The following is a 22,922-nucleotide window of genomic DNA, read 5'->3' on the forward strand; positions in this document are numbered from 1 at the left end:
AATACATTTCATGAGGGGGTGGGGGAAAGCAGCAAACATTGCTTCCTAATATTTTAGTTTGACTAAAAATGACTCAGCTGAAAACTCTAAGTGGAACTATCTAAAAGCAGTGTAGTTAATAAGTGCCATAACTTATCCTTTCAGTTGAACTGACTGTACAGAACAGTATTGTATATGGGTTTGTTGAGAAATAAAAAGGAGTCTTGTAGTTTGTCTTTCATGCCACTATCAGGCTTGTCCTTTTTTCTCTTTCAAATAACTAAAATAAAATTATTCTAACCCTATGGGTTTCAGTGGGCTGAACCATCAAAATGTCACTATTAATGTCTTTCAAATGTTAGCTAATTCTTAATGACAATAGTTGGAGAACAGTATTCTCCTAAAACTCAGCATCCTTCAAAGCTGAAGCTCATTACTACTGTATGAGTCAGCTTAGGATAAAAAAAGAGGATACTGAGGTTTTTAGAACAAGGAAACAAAAGAGTATCTCCCTTCCTTTAAATAGAAGAAATGATTCTGATGTTTTAAGAGGCTGTTTTGGCTTGAATAAGATTTTTGGTAAGAACAAAACCTCCAAATCTCTCCCTACCGCAATACAAAATTTGCAAGGTTTTGGGTAACTTTTGCTGATGAATCTTGGTGCCTGTAACAGGGTGCTGCAGGGCCCGCTTGGCTCCTGCTCCTGGGCTGATAAAGTCACTTGGAGACCCTGGGTTCAGTAACCACCAGGGCAGTTTGTTCACAGGTTGTGCTCCCACCACCTTTTCACCATACAAGTAGCCCTTTGTCAGGAAGGGGCACGCTACCTCCCTGCCTTTTCCCTTTCTTCCTGCTTCCCTTGGCCCCCCCGCCTTTTCCTGAGGCTTTTATACAGCCCCAGACTAATTAGGCAGCAGCTGTCCCTGCTTTCCCAATTAGGGCCAGGTGGTCTAACCAGCTCCAATTCACCTCCCTTAATTGGAGCTGAAGTGACAGAGGGCTGGCTCAGCAGTTCCTGCTCAGCGCCCTGTCACAGTGCCCAACTCTGCATTTCTTTGGGCACCAAAACTCCCTTTGATTTCAGTGGGAATTCTGGATGTGTAAGGAATGCACAATTCTGTTGCAAGATTGTTATTTTGGACTACTTAGCAAAGTCATACCTAGACAATCAGTAGGTGTCCCAAGGCTTTGGGGACAGAACCACCACTTCAGTAGCTAGTAAGAGTGTATTCACTGTCAGTGGCTGCCAGACATAGAGGTGGTAGATTGTCCAATTACTGGCTGATACGTTGATGGTTCTTTTCATATATATTCTGTTGCGCTATTTCTGACTAGCTCATCTGACAACCCTTGCTGATGCTTCACACCCAGTTGGGACTGGATAAAGGATTTGTCCTAGAAATGTGTCTGTACTGTTTCACAAGAGCTATGGTACATATTTAGTAGAATGCTGTCTCTTGTTATTTATTGGCTGTATTTAAAAGCTTTCTTTAATTTGTGCCAAATGCCTATTGTGGGGAAAGATGGATACAATATGCCAGAAAACACTCTTTGGAGCTTGCAGCTCATGGATGCTGATAATATACAATATTGTATGTTTTGCCATAATTTTATTGCCATATTTTAATGACAAACACCATAATTAGTTTCATGGTATCTATACCCTGTAGTATCCTCAAAACATACATTGTTAATTGAAAAAAGTGGAAATAACTTGTTCTGTATTAAGCAAATTTTTCCTCTGAATACGTGAATATTTAATGTATTAAATATGTGCTGAAACACAATGGTATAATCTCTCCTTTTCGATGTTTTGAATTTTCTTCTCAGCCATATGGTTGCCTTTGCACTCTAGCATAACATATTCTCTCTCCTTCCTTCAGCCTCATGGATATCAAAGCAGACTGTAAAATACCTATTTTAAGAATAACTTAGTACACAGGATACTATGTAACTGACAGTATTTATTTTTTGCTGGCTGCATGGTATCCACATTTTAGACCTTGCTTTAACACAAAACAAATTTAAAAAATTAAAATATTTTATTAAAATTAAATTAAATATTTTAATAATTTTATTTGTTTTCCAAACTGAAATCAGAGTCTGTGTTTTCTGCTTGAATAGAAGATAGTTGTCAAGCATGAAGTGAGCACTATTTCCTTTCTCCTAGGAATTCTAAGTTAAATGTATGTGAAAGAAGAGATACATTTCAGAAAACTATAGAACTGATCCTGTCACAATACACTAAGCTAACGGGAATATTTAAATAAGGGACAGGGACACATCTCCATGCCTGGAATATAAACTAAACATGGGAACAGAATTACTTGTGTCTTATGTTTTTGCTTGTCCTGATTCCTGGAGCTATTCTTTTAAGTTCTAGAGTAAAGAACTTTTTGTTGATCATAACTTACAAATGATTCTGCTGGGTTTTTCTTGTAGTTCCTTGCCAACATGTTTTAATCATGTTTAAGACATTGACATCTGCCCTAAAGATCACTTCCAGGAGGCAACTCCCTATCTTAAGGGGTGCTTTAAAGAATCTCCGTAGTTTGTAATATAATATTGTTTGACCTGTAGTTAGAGAGCATTTCTAGACATCCAATTTGTGCTAATTCTTTTAGTAGTCGTTTTAGCCAGGTTTTGCTATAGAATCACGGTCCCCTTTTTAGGGGATCTCTTTGGACGGTAAAAGGCAACTGTACTTTTTTCCCTCAGTGTCTAAATCTACTGAGTTTGTAAACTGGTTATTGATTTTTTTTTTAATCTTCGTTTTATATACAGCAAGACTGCACCTGGGAAAACTGTAAGATAAAAGTGCAAATAGAACTTACTTTGAAAATTTGACTTACTGAATATATTTTAATGTGCAAATGGTAGCAGTTTATTGGCTTAAATAATTGAAATAGGACACACTTATTTTGCAGTAAGAGTGTCCGCCCACCCAGAGGCTTGCAACGGAATAATGAATTGCAATGGATTTTGATTCTTTTAGTTCCAGGTATTGTGTGGACAACCCCTTAAAACCTTTTTTCTTCATTAGGAAAAAAGACGTTTGGATTTTTATCACATGTTCGCTAACAGGTGGTTAAATCCGAGTGTGGACAAAACACTATCATTTTAACACAGTATCAGAAGAGTAGTCGTGTTAGTCTGGATCTGTAAAAGCAGCAAAGAGTCCTGTGTCACTTTACAGACTAACAGACGTATAGGAGCGTAAACTTTCGTGGGTGAATACCCACTTCGACGGATGCATGTCATCTGACAAAGTGGGTATTCAATGCATCCGACGAAGTGGATATTCACCCACGAAAGCTTATGCTCCAATACGTCTGTTAGTCTATAAGGTGCCACAGGACTCTTTGCCATTTTAACACAGGTTACCAGTGTAGCTTTAATAGTGTTTGCCTTGATCTGATAACCTCTGTTAAAACAATAACTGCCTTGTCCACACTAGGATTTTATCACATGTTACCAAGTGTTAGCTAGTATGGTTAAGAAACAACAATGACATCAAAACCTTTTTTTTCTAGTTGGATGCTTCCTTAGTCATCATTCTCCCTCAGCTCGCACACCACTATCTATACACATTCACCATTTACTCTGAGTTACCAGTTCAACATTTCTTCCTGTCTCCAACCACCAAATTCATTTGTTTGAATGCAGATACTTATAAAATGTTCATCTTCATATGAATATGGATTACTTGATCTGGCATGGGCCCATCCCTGGTACACATTGTCCAGAAAGCATGGCTTCAGCTGCTTACTAGATGTGTCAAAATAGGATGTCTTTTTGCCTGTCTCTAGCGGCATGAAACTAAATGATATGTTGATTCATATAAAATGTACAGAAATCTCTATGTGGATGAAGACTTCTCTCCCTTCTCATTCCCTGGGACCTCTTCCAGCTTTCTCATGCAGCCCTCCACGCCCCCATGACACCATTTCTCCCAACTGCAGTGGCTCCTAGCCCAGCTTTTCCTCTAATCTAGTATTTCCCAAGGTATTTGGATATATATTCACCTAGCAAGGAAGTATATCTAGTATCTCTTAAATCAAAACAAAGTGGATTTGTCAAATCTCATATAAATCTGAAAAAAATAATGAAATAGCCAATTTGTAAATGTCAATTTTACAGCTTAAATACACTGTGTATGAGGTATCTGCAAACACAGAAAATAGGGTGAAAGTTATTGTTTTGTTTGTTTTAAATTAGGCCCATGCACAGTTAGTTCGAGAAGTTGATATAGAGAAGGTATCAGCATTTGAGAATCCCTACGTAGATGCAATAAAGAGTTTATGGAATGACCCTGGGATCCAAGAGTGTTATGACAGACGGCGGGAGTATCAGCTGTCAGACTCAACTAAATAGTAAGTATACATGGATATGGATAATTGGATATTTCTTATTTTTTTGTGTACTTTCTAATTTAAAATAAAATTCTGATTATGTTTTAGAGTGGCTTGTAATTTTTGTGTCTACATGTACCAATATTATAAGCATGTGTAGGGACATACAATTTACATATACACCAGCACATGCTTTGTACATGGAATTACAAAAGCTAAAGTTAGAGGGGATGGATCTCATTTACTGCTAGTACTGTAGTGTAGTTTTCCCAAAACAAGCATCCATTATAATATAAAAAGCTGTGATAAGAGTTGTTAATAGAAATCTTTTACAATTATAATGATTAGTTTTTATTTATTGTATTCATGCCCTTGGGCTCCTTTGAATATCTCAGGGCTGGTCTCTACTATGGGGAGATCAACGCTGCTGCAATCGATGCAGCAGGGATCAATTTAGCGGGTCTAGTGAAGACCTGCTAAATCGGCAGAGCGCTCTCCAGTCGATCCTGGTACTCCAGCTCTCCGAGAAGAGTAAGGGAAGTTGACCGGAGAGCATCTCCCATCGACTCAGCGCAGTGAAGACACTGAGGGAAGTCGACCTAAGTTACGTCGACTCCAGCTACATTATTCACGTAGTTGGAGTAACGTAACTTAGGTTGACTTACCCCAGTAGTGAAGACAAGCCCTCAGCCTCTGACTGGGCAGAGGGACAGCCTTGGACAGCTCTTTTGGGCCAAAGGTGCACACATGGGTGTGTGTACAGAAAGTAACACAAGTAGAGGTGAGGTTCTGAAATTCAGTGGTTGAAACTTAACAGAGTTGATAAGAATAGCATCCCTTCACTTGATTCCTGTCTTCTCTGCTTTTTTATTCCCTTCTTCAATATAACTGAGTGTTGTTTTGCAGTTCTGATGACAGGGAAGTGACAAACTTAAGCTGGTGTAATACTTCCTTTGGTGTCAGTGCACTTGGTTGTATAATATTTCTTATGCTAACGAAAGGGAAACTGATTGTTAAAAGATGCCTGATAGTTTGTTAATGTTCTTGTGTTTGTGCAACTGTGACTTACGTTTTTATGAAAATTGTTGGAAGCAGCAGGAAGAACAAACTGGACCTGAAACCAAAACAAAATATCTGTCAGGAAGGCCAGCTCTTAATTGAAAACTAAATTTAATTTTAAAAGGGAGCACAAAATACTTGCCACTCTTAGCACAATATAAGAAACTTCAGTTCAGTTAACTGGAAAAGAGAAAGCAATCTTTAAAGAATCTTTGGTTAAATTTGCCTCTAAAAATATTGCAAGTTGAATGCTTGATGTTATAAATCAACACCGAAGTATTAATCTGGTTAACCTTGGCCTGGAATCCTTTTCTGCTTATATTTTTTTAGTCACAAGTGTCATAAAATAGTGCTGTGGAGGTTTACAGTTGGAGTTTGAGCACAGTCTGCAGGCCAGCTCCAAAAAGTCTGACTGTACTGAGTTATTCTAATGAGGTAGCTGAGGTAAAACTCTTCTGGTGAGACAGGAAATGCTTGCCCATGACTCAGAACTACTTGGTGATTCCATTAAAAGTAACTTTAATTAGCATACTTTTCTGATCATTTGAGTTGTTGCAAAAAATCACATAGCCTCCACTGGCTGTGCAGCCATGGTATCAGTTTTATTCTGGATGGAGCCTGTCCATTAGAGTGACAAATGAAATGGATCATCTCATTCCAGCCTCTCTTTGTTCAGATGGCAAAGCCACCATGCGGTTTGGCATAAATGGAGGCTCCTCTTCAAGGGATGCCCAGAATGGAAATAATGGCACAATTCAGCACCCACTGAAGTCAATGGGAAGACCCATTTATTTAAATTTGAGTTGTATTGGGCCATAGGAGGTGTAATACAGGTCTTGATTGAGATTCATTTGCATAGAAGCATGAGGGAAACCTGTCTAGCACCTACCTGTATCTCTGTCTCAAGTCAACAATATTAGTACCTCCTTAATATAATGTAAGCATTTGGGGAGCTGCTGTAAGTTATGGCAACCTGCCTTGATTGCCTATAGGCATCTTTGCAACTTGGAGCTACCCAGAGAAGCCATAGTGGTTTGCGCTATGATGTCACCCCCTTCTACTCCTGGTGTGCCCCTCCCACTCTTAGCACTCCTGCCAGAATGGGACTTGTTGTCCTACACAGTGCCTGGACTGGGGGGAATTCTCCTTCAGTCCGTAGAGAGCTTGTATTGCTCTTGTGTAGTGGATAGTGGCATACAGGACCCAAAGAATCCCTCCTATCTGAAAATGCATAGTATTATGTTTCATTTGCCAATAGTCTGAACAATCATACATTTTTTAAACTAGCAAAATGGTAAGGGAAATTTTATATCAGTTACATCCTTGAGAGTTGAAGTATGAGGAAAGTAAATTTTAGGGACTTACTAGGTTGATTGTTTGCTTTTTTGTGCTGTTACAGTGCTGAGAAGACCAGCAAGGTGAAATGGGCAGAGCCCAGCCTTTAAATTGGAACCACAAAAGCAAAGAGACTATAAGTCCAACTCCATACATAACTATAATACAGTTTTTTTTAACTGAAGTTGTTTTTTTAATGGTAGCATGAAAAAAATGGAAAGGGAGTAAGTGAGATTGGGGAATCTCATCATGCTTTGGGGTTCAATACTACCTCAGACAGAGTTCGACTGAGCTGCTTTAGATTTAGCAGGATCATTTATGGTTCCAAGAAATCATTCACAGCACTCACCATAATAGCTCTCTTGGGTAATATAAACAGTACTGCGATGGAGTTTATTATACAATCACAATAGCAAATTTCTGGTACATTTCCTTATAAAAAGTAGTTATTTGCATTCACAGTAGCTAATTTTTTTTAACCTCAAAATGTTGCCGTTTTATAACATGAGTAATTTTTATTTACTATTGTTTGCGATTTTTTAATATTAAAAGCTTCTAGTCCACATTATGGATTAATTACAACATTTAATTTAATAATAAGCAATCAAACGTCAGAAATGAGTCTCTATATTTTTATACACATCATATATATCTAATAAGTCTATTTGCAAATAAAATATGGAGACAAGAAAACCAAATAGTATAAACCAAACTAACTTTTGCTTTTTGAAAAATCATAATGTAGTCCGTTTAGGACTGAAAAATATATTCAGCTGCCATTAGCTTAGGGAGTCACTAGCCAGGGAGAAAGATACCTGTGTGACAAAGCATCCAGAACAAAACTTCCTGAAATTTAATGCTGGGACTTCCAAAGAAAGTTAAGTGCCCAATTCTTATTGACTTTCAATAGGAATTGAGCACCAAATTCTCTCAAACTGCTTTGAAAATGCTAGCCTACAGGAATAGAACAGTGGTATTAGATTTGATTGCCATATATTGACAATCACAATTTTATTTCCTATATTTTTCAAAATGTAACTTACTATGTCTCCCATGCTTTTGTTCTACCTTCATCCCCTCGCTTGCTTCTCTCCACTTATTCCTCTCTTTATTTTCCTGTAACAGACAATAATATATATTTTCCTGGGATGTTTTTAGTGTCAGTGGCTGTCCTCTCAGCAGGGCCCCTTTTTAAACAGTCAAAAAAGTTCTAACTGCATTCTCAGTATACAGTCCTTTCATTTTTTCTTCACCAGGCTGGCAACAGAACTCATCAAACACAAAACTCCAGAAGTCCAAAACAAACACAGTTTTATCTCAATTCCAACTCTACAGTTTTCTGTTCCTTGGCTTTCCTAAACTTACTACCAGGCCTCCTGCCTCTGTCAGTCTCAGGTACTTCTCTGAAGTGCGAGGGCATGTGCACACACACACACGCACATCTAGGGCTGGCTCTAGGTTTTTTGCCGCCCCAAGCTCCGAGAGCACAACTGCCCAAGCAACAAAAAAAAAGGGAGGTGGCCGGAATTTCTTTTTTCTAATTTATCCCATCATGTTCTGTCCCTCCAGCCTCCCACATCTTCTCACCTGCCTTCTGATCCGCAGCCACCTGTTCAACATCTGCACACTCACACAAGATTTGTCAATTTGATCAGAAACACAATAGCCAGAGAACAAAATTAAGATGAAGGACAATTGTCTGCTTGAGAAGCCACATATCACTCCCCAAACACCTATTGAATTTGGGGGTCAAATAGTTCCTGTTAGCAGCAGTTCAGCAAGTCAGTACTCTTGCTGTTATATTTTGTGCTCCAGTGTCTAAGTTTCAATTTAAAAAAATTAAACCTCTAGCCCGTTCGGCTCCAAAGATATCCTTCAGCACATAAGCCAGATGTAAATCGGTACAGCAATGTGTACCTGAGTCTCCAGACAGGCTGAAACGCGGTGGCTTTGAGAGGAGTGAACTGCCCCTTTTCATTGCATGGAGTGTTGAATCTGAACCCAAATTAAAACAATATAATATCAACATGCTGACTATTTTACTGCTACTCAAAACACGCAGGAAAGGAGAGTGACAATAATATTATAGAATCATAGACATGTAGGACTAGTTCAGTCCCCTGAACTCAAGGCAGGACTATATAATAACTAGACCAGGGGTTCTCAAACTGGGGGTCAGGGCTCCTCAGGGGGTCATGAGGTTATTACATGGGGGGTCGCAAGCTGTCAACCTCCAACCTAAACCCCCGCTTTGCCTCCAGCATTTATAACGGTGTTAAATAAATAAAAAAGTGTTTTTAATTTGTATGGGGTGTCACACTCAGAGACTTGCTATGTGAAAGGGGTCACCAGTACAGATGTTTGAGAGCCACAGAACTAGACCATTCCTGACAGGTATTTCTCTAACATGTTCTTAAAAACCTCCATTGATGGAGATTCTACAGCCTCACTGGGCAGCTTGTTCCAGTGCTTAACTGAAGAAAGAAATGCACAGTCTACTATGGGTGGCATCAAAGTTGGCAGAGTTTGAGTTGTAGCCAAAAAAAGGTAGAATAACAACACTATTTTTCTTTTCAGTCTGACCACAGGGGAAAAGGGAGGGTAGGTAGTTTGTCCTGGATTCTGCTCAGCAGCTTCGCCTTTTGTGTCTTCTTTTGGCAGATACCTGATAAATATGAAGCCCCTCCAACTCTTCCGTCTGTTAGAAGGAAAAATTCTTTCTGGTAGCTCCCACCCCACAGGTTTCCGGCTGCTGCATGGATTAATGCCCCACACATATTGAATTCAGAGGTAGGCCAATGTTGATGGCGGCTCCAGGACTGAACCCTACCCTTCAGGCCACCAAAAGAAGTCTTCTAAAGCTGTAGAAACAATCCAGCAGCCAATTAAAAACATTAAGATGACTTGATATATTATATTAATTAACCTTAAGACAGTAATATGTCTGTCTCCCTTTCAAGAGAAATATCAATTTGTATTCTGAGAGACAAGATGGGTGAGGTAATATCTTTTATTGGACCAACTTCTGTTGGTGAAAGAGATAAGCTTTGTGTAAGCTCAAACGCTTGGCTCTTTCACCAACAGAAGTTGGTCTAGTAGGAGATATTACCCTACTTTGTCTCTCAATAAAATTAAAGTCAGTCTCTTAACTACAACGTTTTAGTAACTGTTATTCATATGGTAGTATTAAAAAGTGGACCTCTTCTTCAATAGTGGTGAAGGTGAGAAAGTTTTTCCTAATATCTAACCTAAATCTCCCTTGCTGCAGATTAAGCCCATTGCTTCTTGTCCTACCTTCAGTGGACATGGAGAACAACTGATCACTGCCCTCTTTATAACAGCCCTTAACATATTTGAAGATTATCAGGTCCCCCCTCAGTCTTCTTTTCTTAAGACTAAACATACCCAGTTTTTTTAACCTTCTCTCATAGTTCAGGTTTTCTAAACCTTTTATCATTGTTTTTGCTTTCCTTTGGACTCTTCCCTTTGTCCACATCATTCCTAAAGTGTGGCACCCAGAATGGTACACAGTGCTCCAGCTGAGGTCTCACTAGGGCTGAGTAGCATGGGACAGTTACCTCCTGTGTCTTACATACAACACTCCTATAAATACACTCCAGTGTGATATTAGCCTTTTTCACAACTGTATCACATTGTTGACTCATTAAACTTGTGATCCACTGTAAACCCCAGATCCCCACTTAGTGCATTTGAATTTTTCCTTCCTAAGTGAAGTACTTTGCACTTGTCTTTATTAAATTTCATCATGTTGATTTCAGACTGTTTCTTCAATTTGTCACGGTCATTTTGAATTCTAATCCTATGCGCCAAAGTGCTTGCAACCCTTCCCCTCTTGGTGTCCTCCGCAGATTTTATAATCTCCACTCCATTATTCAGTTAAAATATTGAATAATACCAGACCCAATATTGACCTCTGCAGGACCCCACCAGTTATGCCTTTCCAGTTTGACAGCAAACTATTGATAATTACTCTTTGAACATGGTCTTTCAACCAATTGTGCACCCACCTTATACTAATTTTATCTAGACCATATTTCCTTAATTTGCTTATGAGGCTGTCGTATGGGACTAAAGCCTTACTAAAAGGAAGATATGTGATGCCTACTGCTTCCCCGCATCCACTAGGCAAGTAACCATGTCATAGAAAGAAATTAGGTTGGTTTGGCATAATTTGCTCTTGACAAATCCATGCTGGCCATTCCTTATCACCCTGTTATCCTCCAGGTGCTTACAAATTGATTGTTTAATAATTTGTTCCAGCATATTGTCAGATATTCACTCATGTTGCAGTGTTGGAGAAGATGCTGTTGTTATTTATATAATATTTATACAACAAGAGCTTAGAGCTTTGCAGGCATAGAGCATAGAGCTTTGCAGGCAAATAAAAATGTCAGGCCCTTGCCCCAAGGAACACACAGTCTATAGCCTTCCATTGAGATAGGATAGTCAGAGGAAAATAGCTTGCACACACTCATGCTCTCTCACACACGTATATATATATATATATATATATATATATATATATATGTGATCTCTCTCTCTCCTACTTTTCATAATAATACTTGTAACTGATTCTCCATGTAATAAGCTTCTTTATGTAAACAAAGAATGTTTAAAGAAACATGGAAACTGGAATGTACTTAGAAAATAGGGTGCTATAGAAAACCCTAAGAGAGAAATTCAAAAACTTCTGAAGGGAAGGGAGTAAAACGATAATTATGCAGTGTGTACTTTATACTTCTGAATTTACTTTGCTACCTGACTAATTTTTCAGCCTCATTTCCCGTCCCAAATAATAGAGTTTTGAAATTTTGTGGAAACGTGTTTGGTTCTGATTATTTGCTTTTTCAGACTTGTTGCTGGTAGTGGCTGCCTGGAAGTACTCGTGTAGAAAAGTCCAAGTTGAGAAAGGCAGTTGGGCAGGGCTTGGATGGGATAGGACTAAAACAAACATAATACACCCTTGTCCTCCTCCTTCACCTTCCACTCTACACACACAACCAAGAGGTTTATTGCATTCTTTTTAGATTTATGTTAGATATACTCTGGAAACCCTAACAGCTTTCTCAAACTTGCCTGTTAACTTTTCAATAATGGCATGAAGCCCCAGGAATATGAACCTTCCCAAGTTGATAAAAGCTGTAATGATGCAGACAGTACTTGTTTACATTATAGCTTTGTTCACAGCTTGTTTTAATACACTGAAAATCAATTCCATTTACTTCACTGCGTACATAAAACAGCGTTACTGTGACATTACCCAGAGGATACTTATCTCAGTTTTGTTGGCATCAGTCCTGGAGGTTAGAAAAATCCCACTACATCAGCTTTTAAAATGGGACATTTCTCCAAGAAATACTTGCTTGTGTGTGTTTTGAGGCGTGTAAAATGTACATACATTCACAATTGTTTAGAAAGAGTTTTCCTTGAAATCATACATCAACTAGTATAAAAAATTATTACAATAACAACAAAAAAATCACTCCTTATTGTTTTGCAGTAGATTGCAGGACAGTGCTGGTTTCATACAGTCTCATCTGCCAGAGTTTGGTTTTGCAAAAACAAAACCAGGGTGGCTGCAGTCTCAGCTCTATTGCAGCCAGATCCCCAAAAGACAAGAGCATGGGGAGGTCAATTAAATTGTTTGCTCTCTATTTTTCAGGCAGCCTTATTCAGAATCTCTGGTTAGACAAAGGGTTTTATTGTCATTTAGAGTGTCTGTGTCTGGTGTGTGCATGAGAGAGATCATGTGTGAAGACTTTGTTCTGGGAATTTAATGTGGAGATTTGTGCCTGTGAACTGCTGCAATTTTTGGAGATTTGTATTTGTATTTTGTCCACAGAACATTAGGTTGGGAATAAGATGAAAATGTCCACTATTACTACTCCAGTGTAGCTCCAACCATTGTATTTGGAAAAATTCAGCCTCCTGGTTTTACCTTCAGACATATATGAACGTGTTTACATGTAGAATGTTGCTGGTAAACCTAACCTGTGACACCGTATGTAGGGAATAGTTATTCTGATGTCTCCTGGGCAAGCTTTCTCTTTTCCATTGGACAAAAAAGGTCACCTGATTTCCTGACTACGTCATAGCAAGTCATGGCAGAGACCTGGCCAGACTTAAAGGAACAAATTCCTGTTAGCTTTAGATTGACCCTTTTCCTGACAGTGGATATCTCAGCAGGTTTGTTTTGTTGCTTTGGAGATTAATTTTTGGTGGTGAGTCTTGAACTGTCCTCCAGTGGTTCTAGTCATACTTATAATTTACTCCGAAAGTGGTAGTATACAATTCTGTCTCATCAGCAACAAGTTTCATATGCAGCCTGCCTCAAGAATTTATCACATGTTCATAAGACTTATCATTATGCTAATGAAATTCAGCTAGGTACTTCTTGCTCCATTAGCCTTGCAGGTCTGTGCTTTGGAAGACTTACTGGGCTCTTATTGCCAACTGGATTCATCACAGCTATCTCATCCCAGGGTGGATAAAAATCAATAATTTTTTTTTATTTAAATAGGATTTTTTTGATAAAATGCTTTTTGAGGAAAAAACTTATCTAAAGATAGTTTTAATTAAGATGCATTGTAGCTCAAAGATATCTCATCATGGAATAGAGATTATAAATTCTAATTCTATAGTATGAGACAATATATTCATGTAACATTTAAGAAGAGTTTTGTAAATGAGTTCCAATAGTTCATGGATTAGGGACCCAATGTTATGGGGTTCCACAGGCTTCTGTAGAGATTATTTAGGTTAATCTTTCCAATCTTTCCATCTACCCAATGGGACTCAGTGCTCAGTCTAGAAGATACCATTGCAGATGCTTAGTTTTGCCGTTCTCAAACGGTGGATTTGTGTCTCCAGAGGTAACGTGCTCATTAACAGCAAAAATGTTTTAAATAAATAAATAATAGAGAGAGGAGAGAAATAACAGACCTCAACTCTATTGCCCTCTGCAAATTTGTGTACACAGAATCAATCCCGTACCTCTCTCTAAAAGTGAAAAGTTTCAAAAAGTTCAATGAATAGAAGATTGTTGGGGCGGAATAGATCTGGACAAGGAGAAGAAGTCTGGAGATGAACGTGAGAAGTGAGGGACACACACTTGTTTTGTTAAAATGTTATGTTTGCCATTGAAGAAAAAAATCCAAAATACTTAACGTTGTTGTTTTAGTTAAATAAAACAATTTAAATGTCTGTCTGGTGATGTTCTCCTCCTAATTCAGCATGGCAAGAAAATCCTCCAAATATTAATGATTAACCTGTTGAATTGGAGATAGTTCATCTCCCAAATGACTTTATAAATATCTGTTTCAATTACCTTCTGTAAATGAAATAACCAAACAATCATTCATTTTCTGATATAGCTGTAAAACTAATCTGAAAAGTTTTCAGAATAAATCACTTTTTAAAAATGTATAGTGTGTACCTTCAAATAATCAAACCTACATCTATCTCTGAGATGTGAAGACTATGTATTAAGGTTGTAACAACCAACAAGAATGCACTTTTATGTAGAAAACCATGATTAAATAGCGTCTTCCTGACTAGTGATTTAAATCAAATCCATCCTGTCTCATCCACCACTTTGGAGACAGTATTGCAGTTTAATAGAAGTCATGGCTCTAAGAATGCGCTTTCTTTCTTCTTGTCCCCCCACCCTCATAGTGCATTTTCTTGGCATAGAGTTCTACAAAATCTATATGCCAATTTTTATTTGAAATTATAGAAATTCAACTTGCAGAATTGTTCCCTGGCGAAGATGGAAGTATTTTTTTCTTATCCGACTGGACTGTTTGATTACTTGCAAAAAAAAAAAAAAAAAAAAAACAGCCCAAAGATGTGAAAATTATATTTTTTTAAATAGCAATGACTAAGGCTACGTTTTAGTCATGGGTATTTTTAGTAAAAGTCATGGACAAGTCACGGGCCATAAACAAAAATTCACGGGCCTGTGACCTGCCCATGACTTTTACTAAAAATACCTACCGTGACTAAAATTTGGGCGAGGGGGGGGTTGATCTGGAGAGGGCAGTCCGGATGCTGGGGGAGAGGAGGGCAGGCTGCAGCACACAGCCCGGGACTCCCACTCGTGCTGGGGGAGGGAGGGTTGGCGGGGTTCCCTACCTGGCTCCCCATCCCTGCAGCTCCTGGGCAGTGGAGGCAGGAGCCAGGGCAGGGGCTCCTCCGCTGCTCCTACCACAAGTGCCAGCTGCTACAGGAGCAGGTCCTCCCGGCGACAATAGCGCGCAGCGTGGAGACTGCCCCCCCACACCTCAGCCAAGTGCCCCACCAAACCCCTCCCCTAGCCCTGAGCCACCTCTCACACACTCAGACTGCTGGTGCTGGCCACTGCAGAAGTCACGGAAAGTCACAGAATCCGTGGCTTCCGTGATCTCCATGACAGATTCACAGCCTTACCCTTGAAATCATTCCAGACACTTGAGACATCCAAACTAGACTAAAATTAGTTTTGGTCTGCCCTGTTTTCAGAAGGTGATCTAACGCACATAGCTTTTAACTTTGGTTATGAAGATTATAGACTTGGGACAACAAAGAGAGTATTACATGTAAATGAGGAGGGATTTTAGCTGGCAAGGACAAATTACATGTTTCTTGGACTTAGAGTGGACAGAGTGAGGCATGCAGCTCAAACTATGAGACCAAAAAATGGGTAGTTTTGCATACGACAAAGTTTCTCAAATGTGTTCATTGTGTGGACCACATCTTCATAGAGCACCCTGCACAATAGGACCCTGGCTTCTGAGTGCTACCCAAATACAAACAATAAATATCATACTAATAGACGCTTCCCCTCTCAGTCATGAACACATGGGGTCACCTTCCCTCACATTTGTGATTATACCACATTCTTGTGGCACTTGCTTACATGGTAAAGTAATAGGAGTAAAGTTAGTTTGCATTTTAGCCATTTTTAATGATGATGTTTGTCCTTTTTGGAAAAGACTTAATAAGTCACCTAACCCCCTTTCTCTGTTGCTCTTGGACATGTTGCCCACCTGTCTTGTTCCCCGTTAGCCTTCAGTTGTAAACAATCTTCCACCAACTGCAGTTTCATTAAAAACTGCTAACTCAGAGGTTAGGTCTTGTTTCCTGACTTCTTCCTTCACAGGCAGCAGTCAGTGGTAGACGCAGCTAGGCTGGCTCTTCCTCCATGTATCCATATTCCACGGGAACAAGGAGAAAGACAGGCCAGTTCCCCAAGGACTGCTAGCAAGTGCTCTGAATGCACCACTGGTTGACCAATTTAATTTGGAAACTGTTGCTATATAGATCATCTCAATATTCTGTTGCTTTCTTGGGGTCTGCTTAGTGGAGCCTGCTATACTGTTTATTTAAGCAAGTGTATTATTTTACTTTCCTTTTATGATTTCTTCTCTCTAATTCTATTGTGTCAAAAAATCTCTTTTTTAGTTAACACAACTAGAAACTAATCTTGGATACTGTTAGCTGAGAACAGGCACTGATGGGTGCCTTGGAGAGTAACTAAACTTTGGGAAAATGTATCAGGACAGAATGAGTTATTGGCTACAAGGTCAAGATGAAAGAGATTGTGCTTGCCTTCCTGAAGAGCAGCACACAGAGGTTGGTCAGAACTAGGGTTGCCAACTGTCTCATCGCACAAACCCAAACACCCTTGCCTTGCCTGTGCCTCGCCCCTTCCCCAAGACCATGCCCCATTCCCACCCCTTTTCTGAGGCCCAACCCCCACTCACTCCAGACCCCCTTCCTCCGTCTCTCGCTCTCCCCCACCCTCACTCACTTTCACTGGGGTGCAGGCTCTGGGCTGGGGGGTGGGGCCAAGGGGTTTGGAGTGTGGGCGGGGCTCTGGGCTGAGCCTGGGGCAAGGTGTTGGGGTGTGAGAGGGAGTTTGGGGTGCAGGCTCTGGGAGGGAGTTTGGGTGTGAGAGCGGGTTCCGACCTGGGGCAGGGGGTTCGGAGTGCAGGCTCTGGGAGGGAGTTTGGTTGCGGGAGGGGGCTGGGGCAGGGGGTTGGGGTGCGGGAGGAGGTTTGGGGTGGAGGCTCCAGAAGGACAGCGCTTACCTCAGGCTGCTCCCGGAAGTGGCCACATATCCAGCCGCAGCTCCTAGGTTCACAGGCAGCTCTGCACACTGCACCTGCTGCAAGCACTGCCCTCGGAGCTCCCATTGGCTGTGGTTCCCTGTTCCCAGCCAATGGGAGCTATGGAGTTGGTGCTCGGGGTTGGGGCAGCACATAGAGAGCCCCTGGCTGCGCCTCCTCCTAGGAGCCACTGGCAGACAACCCAGCCGCTTCTGGGAGCGGCACGGAGCCAGGGCAGGTTGGGAGCCTGCCTTGTGCCACTGGACTTTTATGGCCTAAAATCTCCTGAATTGGCGTGAGTCGCCTCCAGGAGATAGAGCCCGATAACAGTAGCGTCCCGGCCAAACCAGGAGGGTTGGCAGCCCTCATCAGAACCATTGTGGTTTTATTCCAAAGTTAAGAATGTTAAAATAGGTTGGCATTACTCCACTCTTTCCACTTAGGTTGTAACACTAGGCAAGTAGTACTTTTGGAGTCCTGTGTATTTCAAAGGTATCACTAACAGCATTATGGCTCTGTAGTCTTTCAGTGTAAGTCCTTTGAGGATTGGGACTTAAATGCTTGCTTTTATTTTAAAAAGCCACCCCTTTTTAACACTGACCAGAAAACAACAGGTGCCTTTATGTTCCTTGTCAGCGTGCAGATCCCAAGTATGCCATGATACTGTGGCTGTTTTTTCCTGATGTCAGCAGAGAGGTATTGCCAGGAGCTTGTTACACACACATACCTTGCTAATGCACCTTGTGCCCATCACTATAGCAACTCCGCTGAAAATTACCTCAGCAGACACTCAAATTCATTTCTAGAAAACAAATTGCAGCTATAATTAACTTTTTAAATTTGGTCTGTAAGATTAATTTACTCAGACCTATGTGATCGTATTTTAAAGTAACGGTATGCAATTTGCCATTTTGTCTGTTTTGTTACATGCTTAGCTGAATAAATGCCATACAGTGAGAGGCCTTAACTACAACATATTTAATCCAAATAAAACAAGTCTCAGTAAATGATACACCCCCAGTGCCATGTAGTTTTGACCTAAATTGTGTACAGAGTTGCTGCTTCTGCTAGCTGTGCACTATACTACTTCTCTGAGGTAGCTGTGGTTTTTCTGGCTTTGCACTGGGCCTAATGCCAGTTGCCAGGAAATTCCAAATATAAAGGTCATTTTTACTATTATAAATTGAGAAATTAATAAATGAAGAAAATATCTATTTTAGAAGCACAGTTGTTGTCAAGATTTTTTTTTAAGGGAAAGGTCCAGTATTTGAAAACAACTTCCTAGAATACATCCGCAAAATGTGTGCACGCAGCAGTTTGTTGTGCACAGAAAACGGGTAATTGCATTGCAGAAGCTCATTCTAGAGTTTTGTGCGTGCCTTTGGATGGGTTTGCAAATTTTGCAATGCCATTTAGGAGGCTTCTTTGAAAATTTAGCACAGAGAGCCAAGAGGTGAAACAAGTATCCAGGAATGTACAGTTTGCCTACAGTAATTGTCTTTTCCTAGCATTTTGGTCCTCATCGTGCAGCACCTTGCTCAGGTTTTTGTATGCTTTACATTGAGTTCCTGCTGGATTGGGGTTTAAGGCCCTAATTCAGCAAGGTATTTGAGCACATCAGTATTCCCATTCAGATTAAATTAGACATGTGCTTAAGTACCTTGCAGAATCAGGTCTTTAATGACCAGTTCAATAACAAAAAAGAATGAAGAACTGAATTTTCCCATGCTATTTGGGACCCTGGAAACTGCTTATCTAAAATAGCCTGGATTTGCTGACTTTCAGAGCATTCAGTGTGGCCCATTTGTTTTACTCGGCCTCAGAGCAGAGTTAGGGTGTCTCAAATACTGGCTAATGTATTGGAGTGGGCTATTTGTATTTAGAATTGTTGCTTGATAGAAGAGGGAAGATGACTGAAATTTGTATTTAGTTTTGTAATTTTAAATAATCACCATGGTGCCCCCAGCTTGTGTATGCAGTGTTGCCAACCTAAAATTTTACTATGAGCCTCCTGCTGTTTCATGTATTTTTAATGTCCCAGCTCCTGGAGGCAGATGACTACATGAGAAATCTCAGCTTTCATTTAAAAAATACAGTAAGCTTACAACCTGCATAGCTATTGAGGAAAGTTTAAAGATATGATTCAAGCACACTCTGTAGGTTCAAAAAGCAGAGAGCAAATAGAAAAAACAAAACAAAAATGTGGTGGTTTTTTTTGCAAATGTCATGATTTTAAAGAAAATCTCATGATTATTTGGGGCTGTCTTGTGATTTTTGAATGGTTGAGATTGGCAGTACTGTTATGGATGTTTCTTGTTATTCTAAATCAAAAGATTATAAATAAAATAAATTTGGAAAGTTCTCTAGGTTTACAACAGTTATAATAACAGTCAGATTTGAAAACTGTACATGTTGGGATTTACTTTTTAACATAGTGCAATTCTCTCTTTTTTTTTTATGTGAATTTTCATAATCTCACATTTCACTTACACAGCCCCCCTCAACATTTAGAAATACTCAGTTAGTCCAACGACAAAGTACTAGACGATTCTGAGTTAAGAGAATCAGACCATCATTTTTAATTTAAACAAGTCTTGGGAATAAGAAAAGAAAGGGAGAGTCTGTTATGTGATGTTAAATAATATAAAACTATGCTGTTGTTATACAATTAATTAAAACGATAGTAATATTGATAATGATTATTTATTGTAATGACACTCAGTAGTGTTCTAAGCACTCCCCAGTACAAATAAAAAGACATGATTCCTCCTCAAAGAGCTTACAGACATTTCAGACATGATGCAGACAGGGGTTAACAAAACAATAGGGACAGGTAGGGAAGAAAGGACCATGTCAACTTCAATAATGCCATGTACCTACTCAACAAAGGTTGTGTACTGTGTTTTAAATAAAGTTAATTAATAAACAAAATAAGTAGATGACTTAGTCAGTTTATTGCAGAGGTTTGTGAGGCATGCCCCACTAGGGGGTGTGAAGGAACGTTCGGGGGGGTCAAGTGGCGACGCCAGGTGGCTTGGGCCAGCCTCGTGTGGTAGGGCTCGGGGAGGGAGCGCCACCTCCACCCCCTCACTCACCTCAGCAACCCATCCAGCCTGTGGGTCAGTGTCAACATCTGCTGCAGCCACACCAATTTCCGCTCCTGGAAACCTCCACACCCAGTGCTGGCTCCTCCCCTAGAAACTGTCACATGAGTTTTCTCTCACCCTGAAAACCTGAGGGGGGGAAGGAGCAAGTATAATGTCTATTTTTGTCTCGGTTGTGAGGGCACAACCAAAAATTGTAATTCAGAGGGTAGGTCTCTGCTCAAAAAGATTGAAAACTGCTGGTTTACTGCATTGAAGAAGATGTGGGTCTTCAGGAGGGATTTAATAAGGAAATGGCACTCACTCTACAGAACAGCACAGGAAAGAAATTCTATGTTTTACTGCTGTAGGCAGACCTCCTGTTGCAGGATCTGGGGAAAGATGTGTGAGCTTCCTCAAAGTAATGCAGAAGAGCGATGTTATCATAATATTGCATGAAAAAGGAAGTGCAGCTGATCGTTAACAAAAGCGTGAAAGTGATTGTACATAACGTGTGATCAAGTGCAGAAATTAAACAAAAATATTGTTCTTCTTCGAATGCTGGTCCCTGTGTTTATTCCACTATGGGTGTGTGCATGTGCTCCACACACCCAGCACTGGATAATTCTTGAAAGCAGTGTTTATTGGTCCAACCATGTGCCCCTGCCTTCCTCATTTTTCCAACCAAAAGTACAAAGGGTGAGCTGGACCAGCTGCCTCTCCAGTTCTTACCACATCGTCTGCGTTGGAACCTCCAGTGTCCAGAGCTTTCCTTCAATTTCTTCAATCTGTAAAATATTACAGAAATTGTCTTAGTGCCTTTTTGTATATAGTTCTCTATAGATAGTAAGGGTTTATTAGTTTTTATAGCTTTTAGCAGAGTTTTTTCTAGTTAGATTCCCTGCTTTGGGGAACTCCCCCTCCCCTGTACCCCATTATGGGTATTGGACTATGCCCAGAACTCTGGGCTTCAAAAGCTGTGTTCTGCCCCCACTCCTTCTCAGTCAGCAACCACCACTGGTGCTGTTTGTACTGTCATAGGGAGACACAGCTAGGTGTAACATCTGCCACTCTTTCCCTCACCCTACCCGTAAGAAGAAAAGAACTCTGGCTTAGAAAACACCTCATGGAAGAAGGCCATGTCTGACCCGGACCGAGGAACCCCTGCTGTACATCTGCCTGAATCGACATGGAGCATGCCTCCCACCATGAAGTCCGACTCTGCTGCAGGGGAATCTATACCCACAGCCCCCTCCTCCCCCGGTCGGGGTCTCGTTGGGGAGGCAGAGAATGCTTGCACAAGCATAAGAGCAGGTCTCCCCCTAAGTCTGCTTCAAAGACATCCAGCACAGCTCTCCTCGTTCGGCACCTAAGGATTTAGTGTTTCCTAAGTCTGAGGGCCACGACTCTAAATCTCATAAATCCCAGGGCTCTACTGGTACCAGACCCCCTACCAGTGAGATCCACTGGTACCCTCCAAGTCAAAAAGTCAGTATCTGTCCGTTCTGACACAATCACCGCTTCTGCCACCAGTGGTACCCTTGCAGTCGAATACTCCAGCCACATGGAGCCTCCCAGTCCCTCCTCTAGGCCTTCAAGATGACTGCTTCAGAACCTTTATGCCAATCAGGGAATTTCCATTATTTATTATTATTTGTTTGTTTATATTACCATAGCACTTAGAAGACATGACAATGAAAATCCCCCACTGCCCTTTTAGGATAGTTTCCAGAGAGACAAAAGGGACTTTTCCTGGGCCAAGGATCTGGACCATCTAACAAAGTGCCTTTAAATCATTGTCCCTTTAAAACGATGCAGGTGCATACTATTACATAGCTTATTTAAACTCCCGCTATGCCAGTCGCAGTCCACAACTGAGGTTTTTTAAAGTGGGCCACAGCAAATTGATTATGCTGCTTAGAGGTTGGTTCTTCAAAAATTTCTCCTCCTCATGAGCTCCTGCTGTATTTGGGAATGTAGTGGATATAATGCTCTCTTTGTAGACTATTTACAGCTCATTCAGTCCTATGAATGAAGATTTCCTTTCCTGAGGCCTAACAAAAAACCCAAAGCTACTTGTGTTTTGGACTGCTGGTTTGTTGGTTGGTTTTTAGTGTTTCAAGCTCCTTGGGGGTGTTTTTGGTTTGTTTTTAAAAATTGGTATTTCAGAAGCTCCAGTTTGTTCACTCTGTTCTCAGTATAAAAACCCAAGGGCCTGATCCAACTCTCATCAAATCCTTTGGCTTTTCAATTGAAATTAGTGAATTTTTTCAGTGTTTTCAGGATAGCTCTGGAGCTATATGTTAAATCTGTCTGAGATTTGCTGTTCAAAATATCTTTCTGGATTTGTGGTGTTTTCTTTGATTGCAAATTTATTTTCACTTTAAGCTCTTATGAATAAAACCACAAAGAGGACAATCTGATAATTGCCCTAGCTCCTTCCGTGGCCTAATAGATTAATTCTTGTATGTTTTTATTCTTGTGTTCTATTTAAAGCAAAGGTGTTTTGTTTCCATCTTTGTTCATAACCATTTACTTACATTATTTTTTTAACAAGTGATTCAATGTACGGCTGTCAAGCGATTAAAAAAATTGTGATTTAAAAAATTAATCACGAGTAATTGTGCTATTAATCAATTTATCGTGCGATTAATCGCACTGTTTAATAATAAAATGCAATTTATTTAAATATTTTTTGGTGTTTTCTACATTTTCAAATATATTGATTTCAGGTATAACACAAAATACAAAGTGTACAGTGCTCACTTTATATGTATTTGCATTGTAAAAAAAAAATAGTATTTTTCAATTCACCTAATACAAGTACTGTTGTGCAATCTCTTTATCGTGAAAGTTGAATTTACAAATCTAGAATTATGTTTAAAAAAAACTGCATTCAAAAATAAAACATTGTAAAAATTTAGAGCTTGCATGTCCACTCAGTCCTACTTCTTGTTCAGCCAATTGCTCAGACAAACAAGTTTATTTACACTTGCAGAAGATAA

The 22,922-nt window shown here is 40.0% G+C and overlaps 1 protein-coding gene across 3 annotated transcripts in view; it reads left to right on the forward strand.

Moving 5' to 3' along the window:
* Positions 1–22,922, forward strand: part of GNAQ (G protein subunit alpha q) — a 227,368-nt gene that overhangs the window by 142,677 nt on the left and 61,769 nt on the right. For all 3 annotated transcript variants that reach the window (XM_037901809.2, XM_037901811.2, XM_037901810.2), the window contains exon 3: positions 4,198–4,352. In XM_037901809.2, coding sequence (XP_037757737.1) covers positions 4,198–4,352 — 155 coding nt within the window. The remainder of the gene's footprint in view (positions 1–4,197; positions 4,353–22,922) is intronic.

This window comes from Chelonia mydas, chromosome 5 (genome assembly GCF_015237465.2).
Source record: "Chelonia mydas isolate rCheMyd1 chromosome 5, rCheMyd1.pri.v2, whole genome shotgun sequence".
NCBI classification, from domain to species: Eukaryota; Metazoa; Chordata; order Testudines; family Cheloniidae; genus Chelonia; species Chelonia mydas.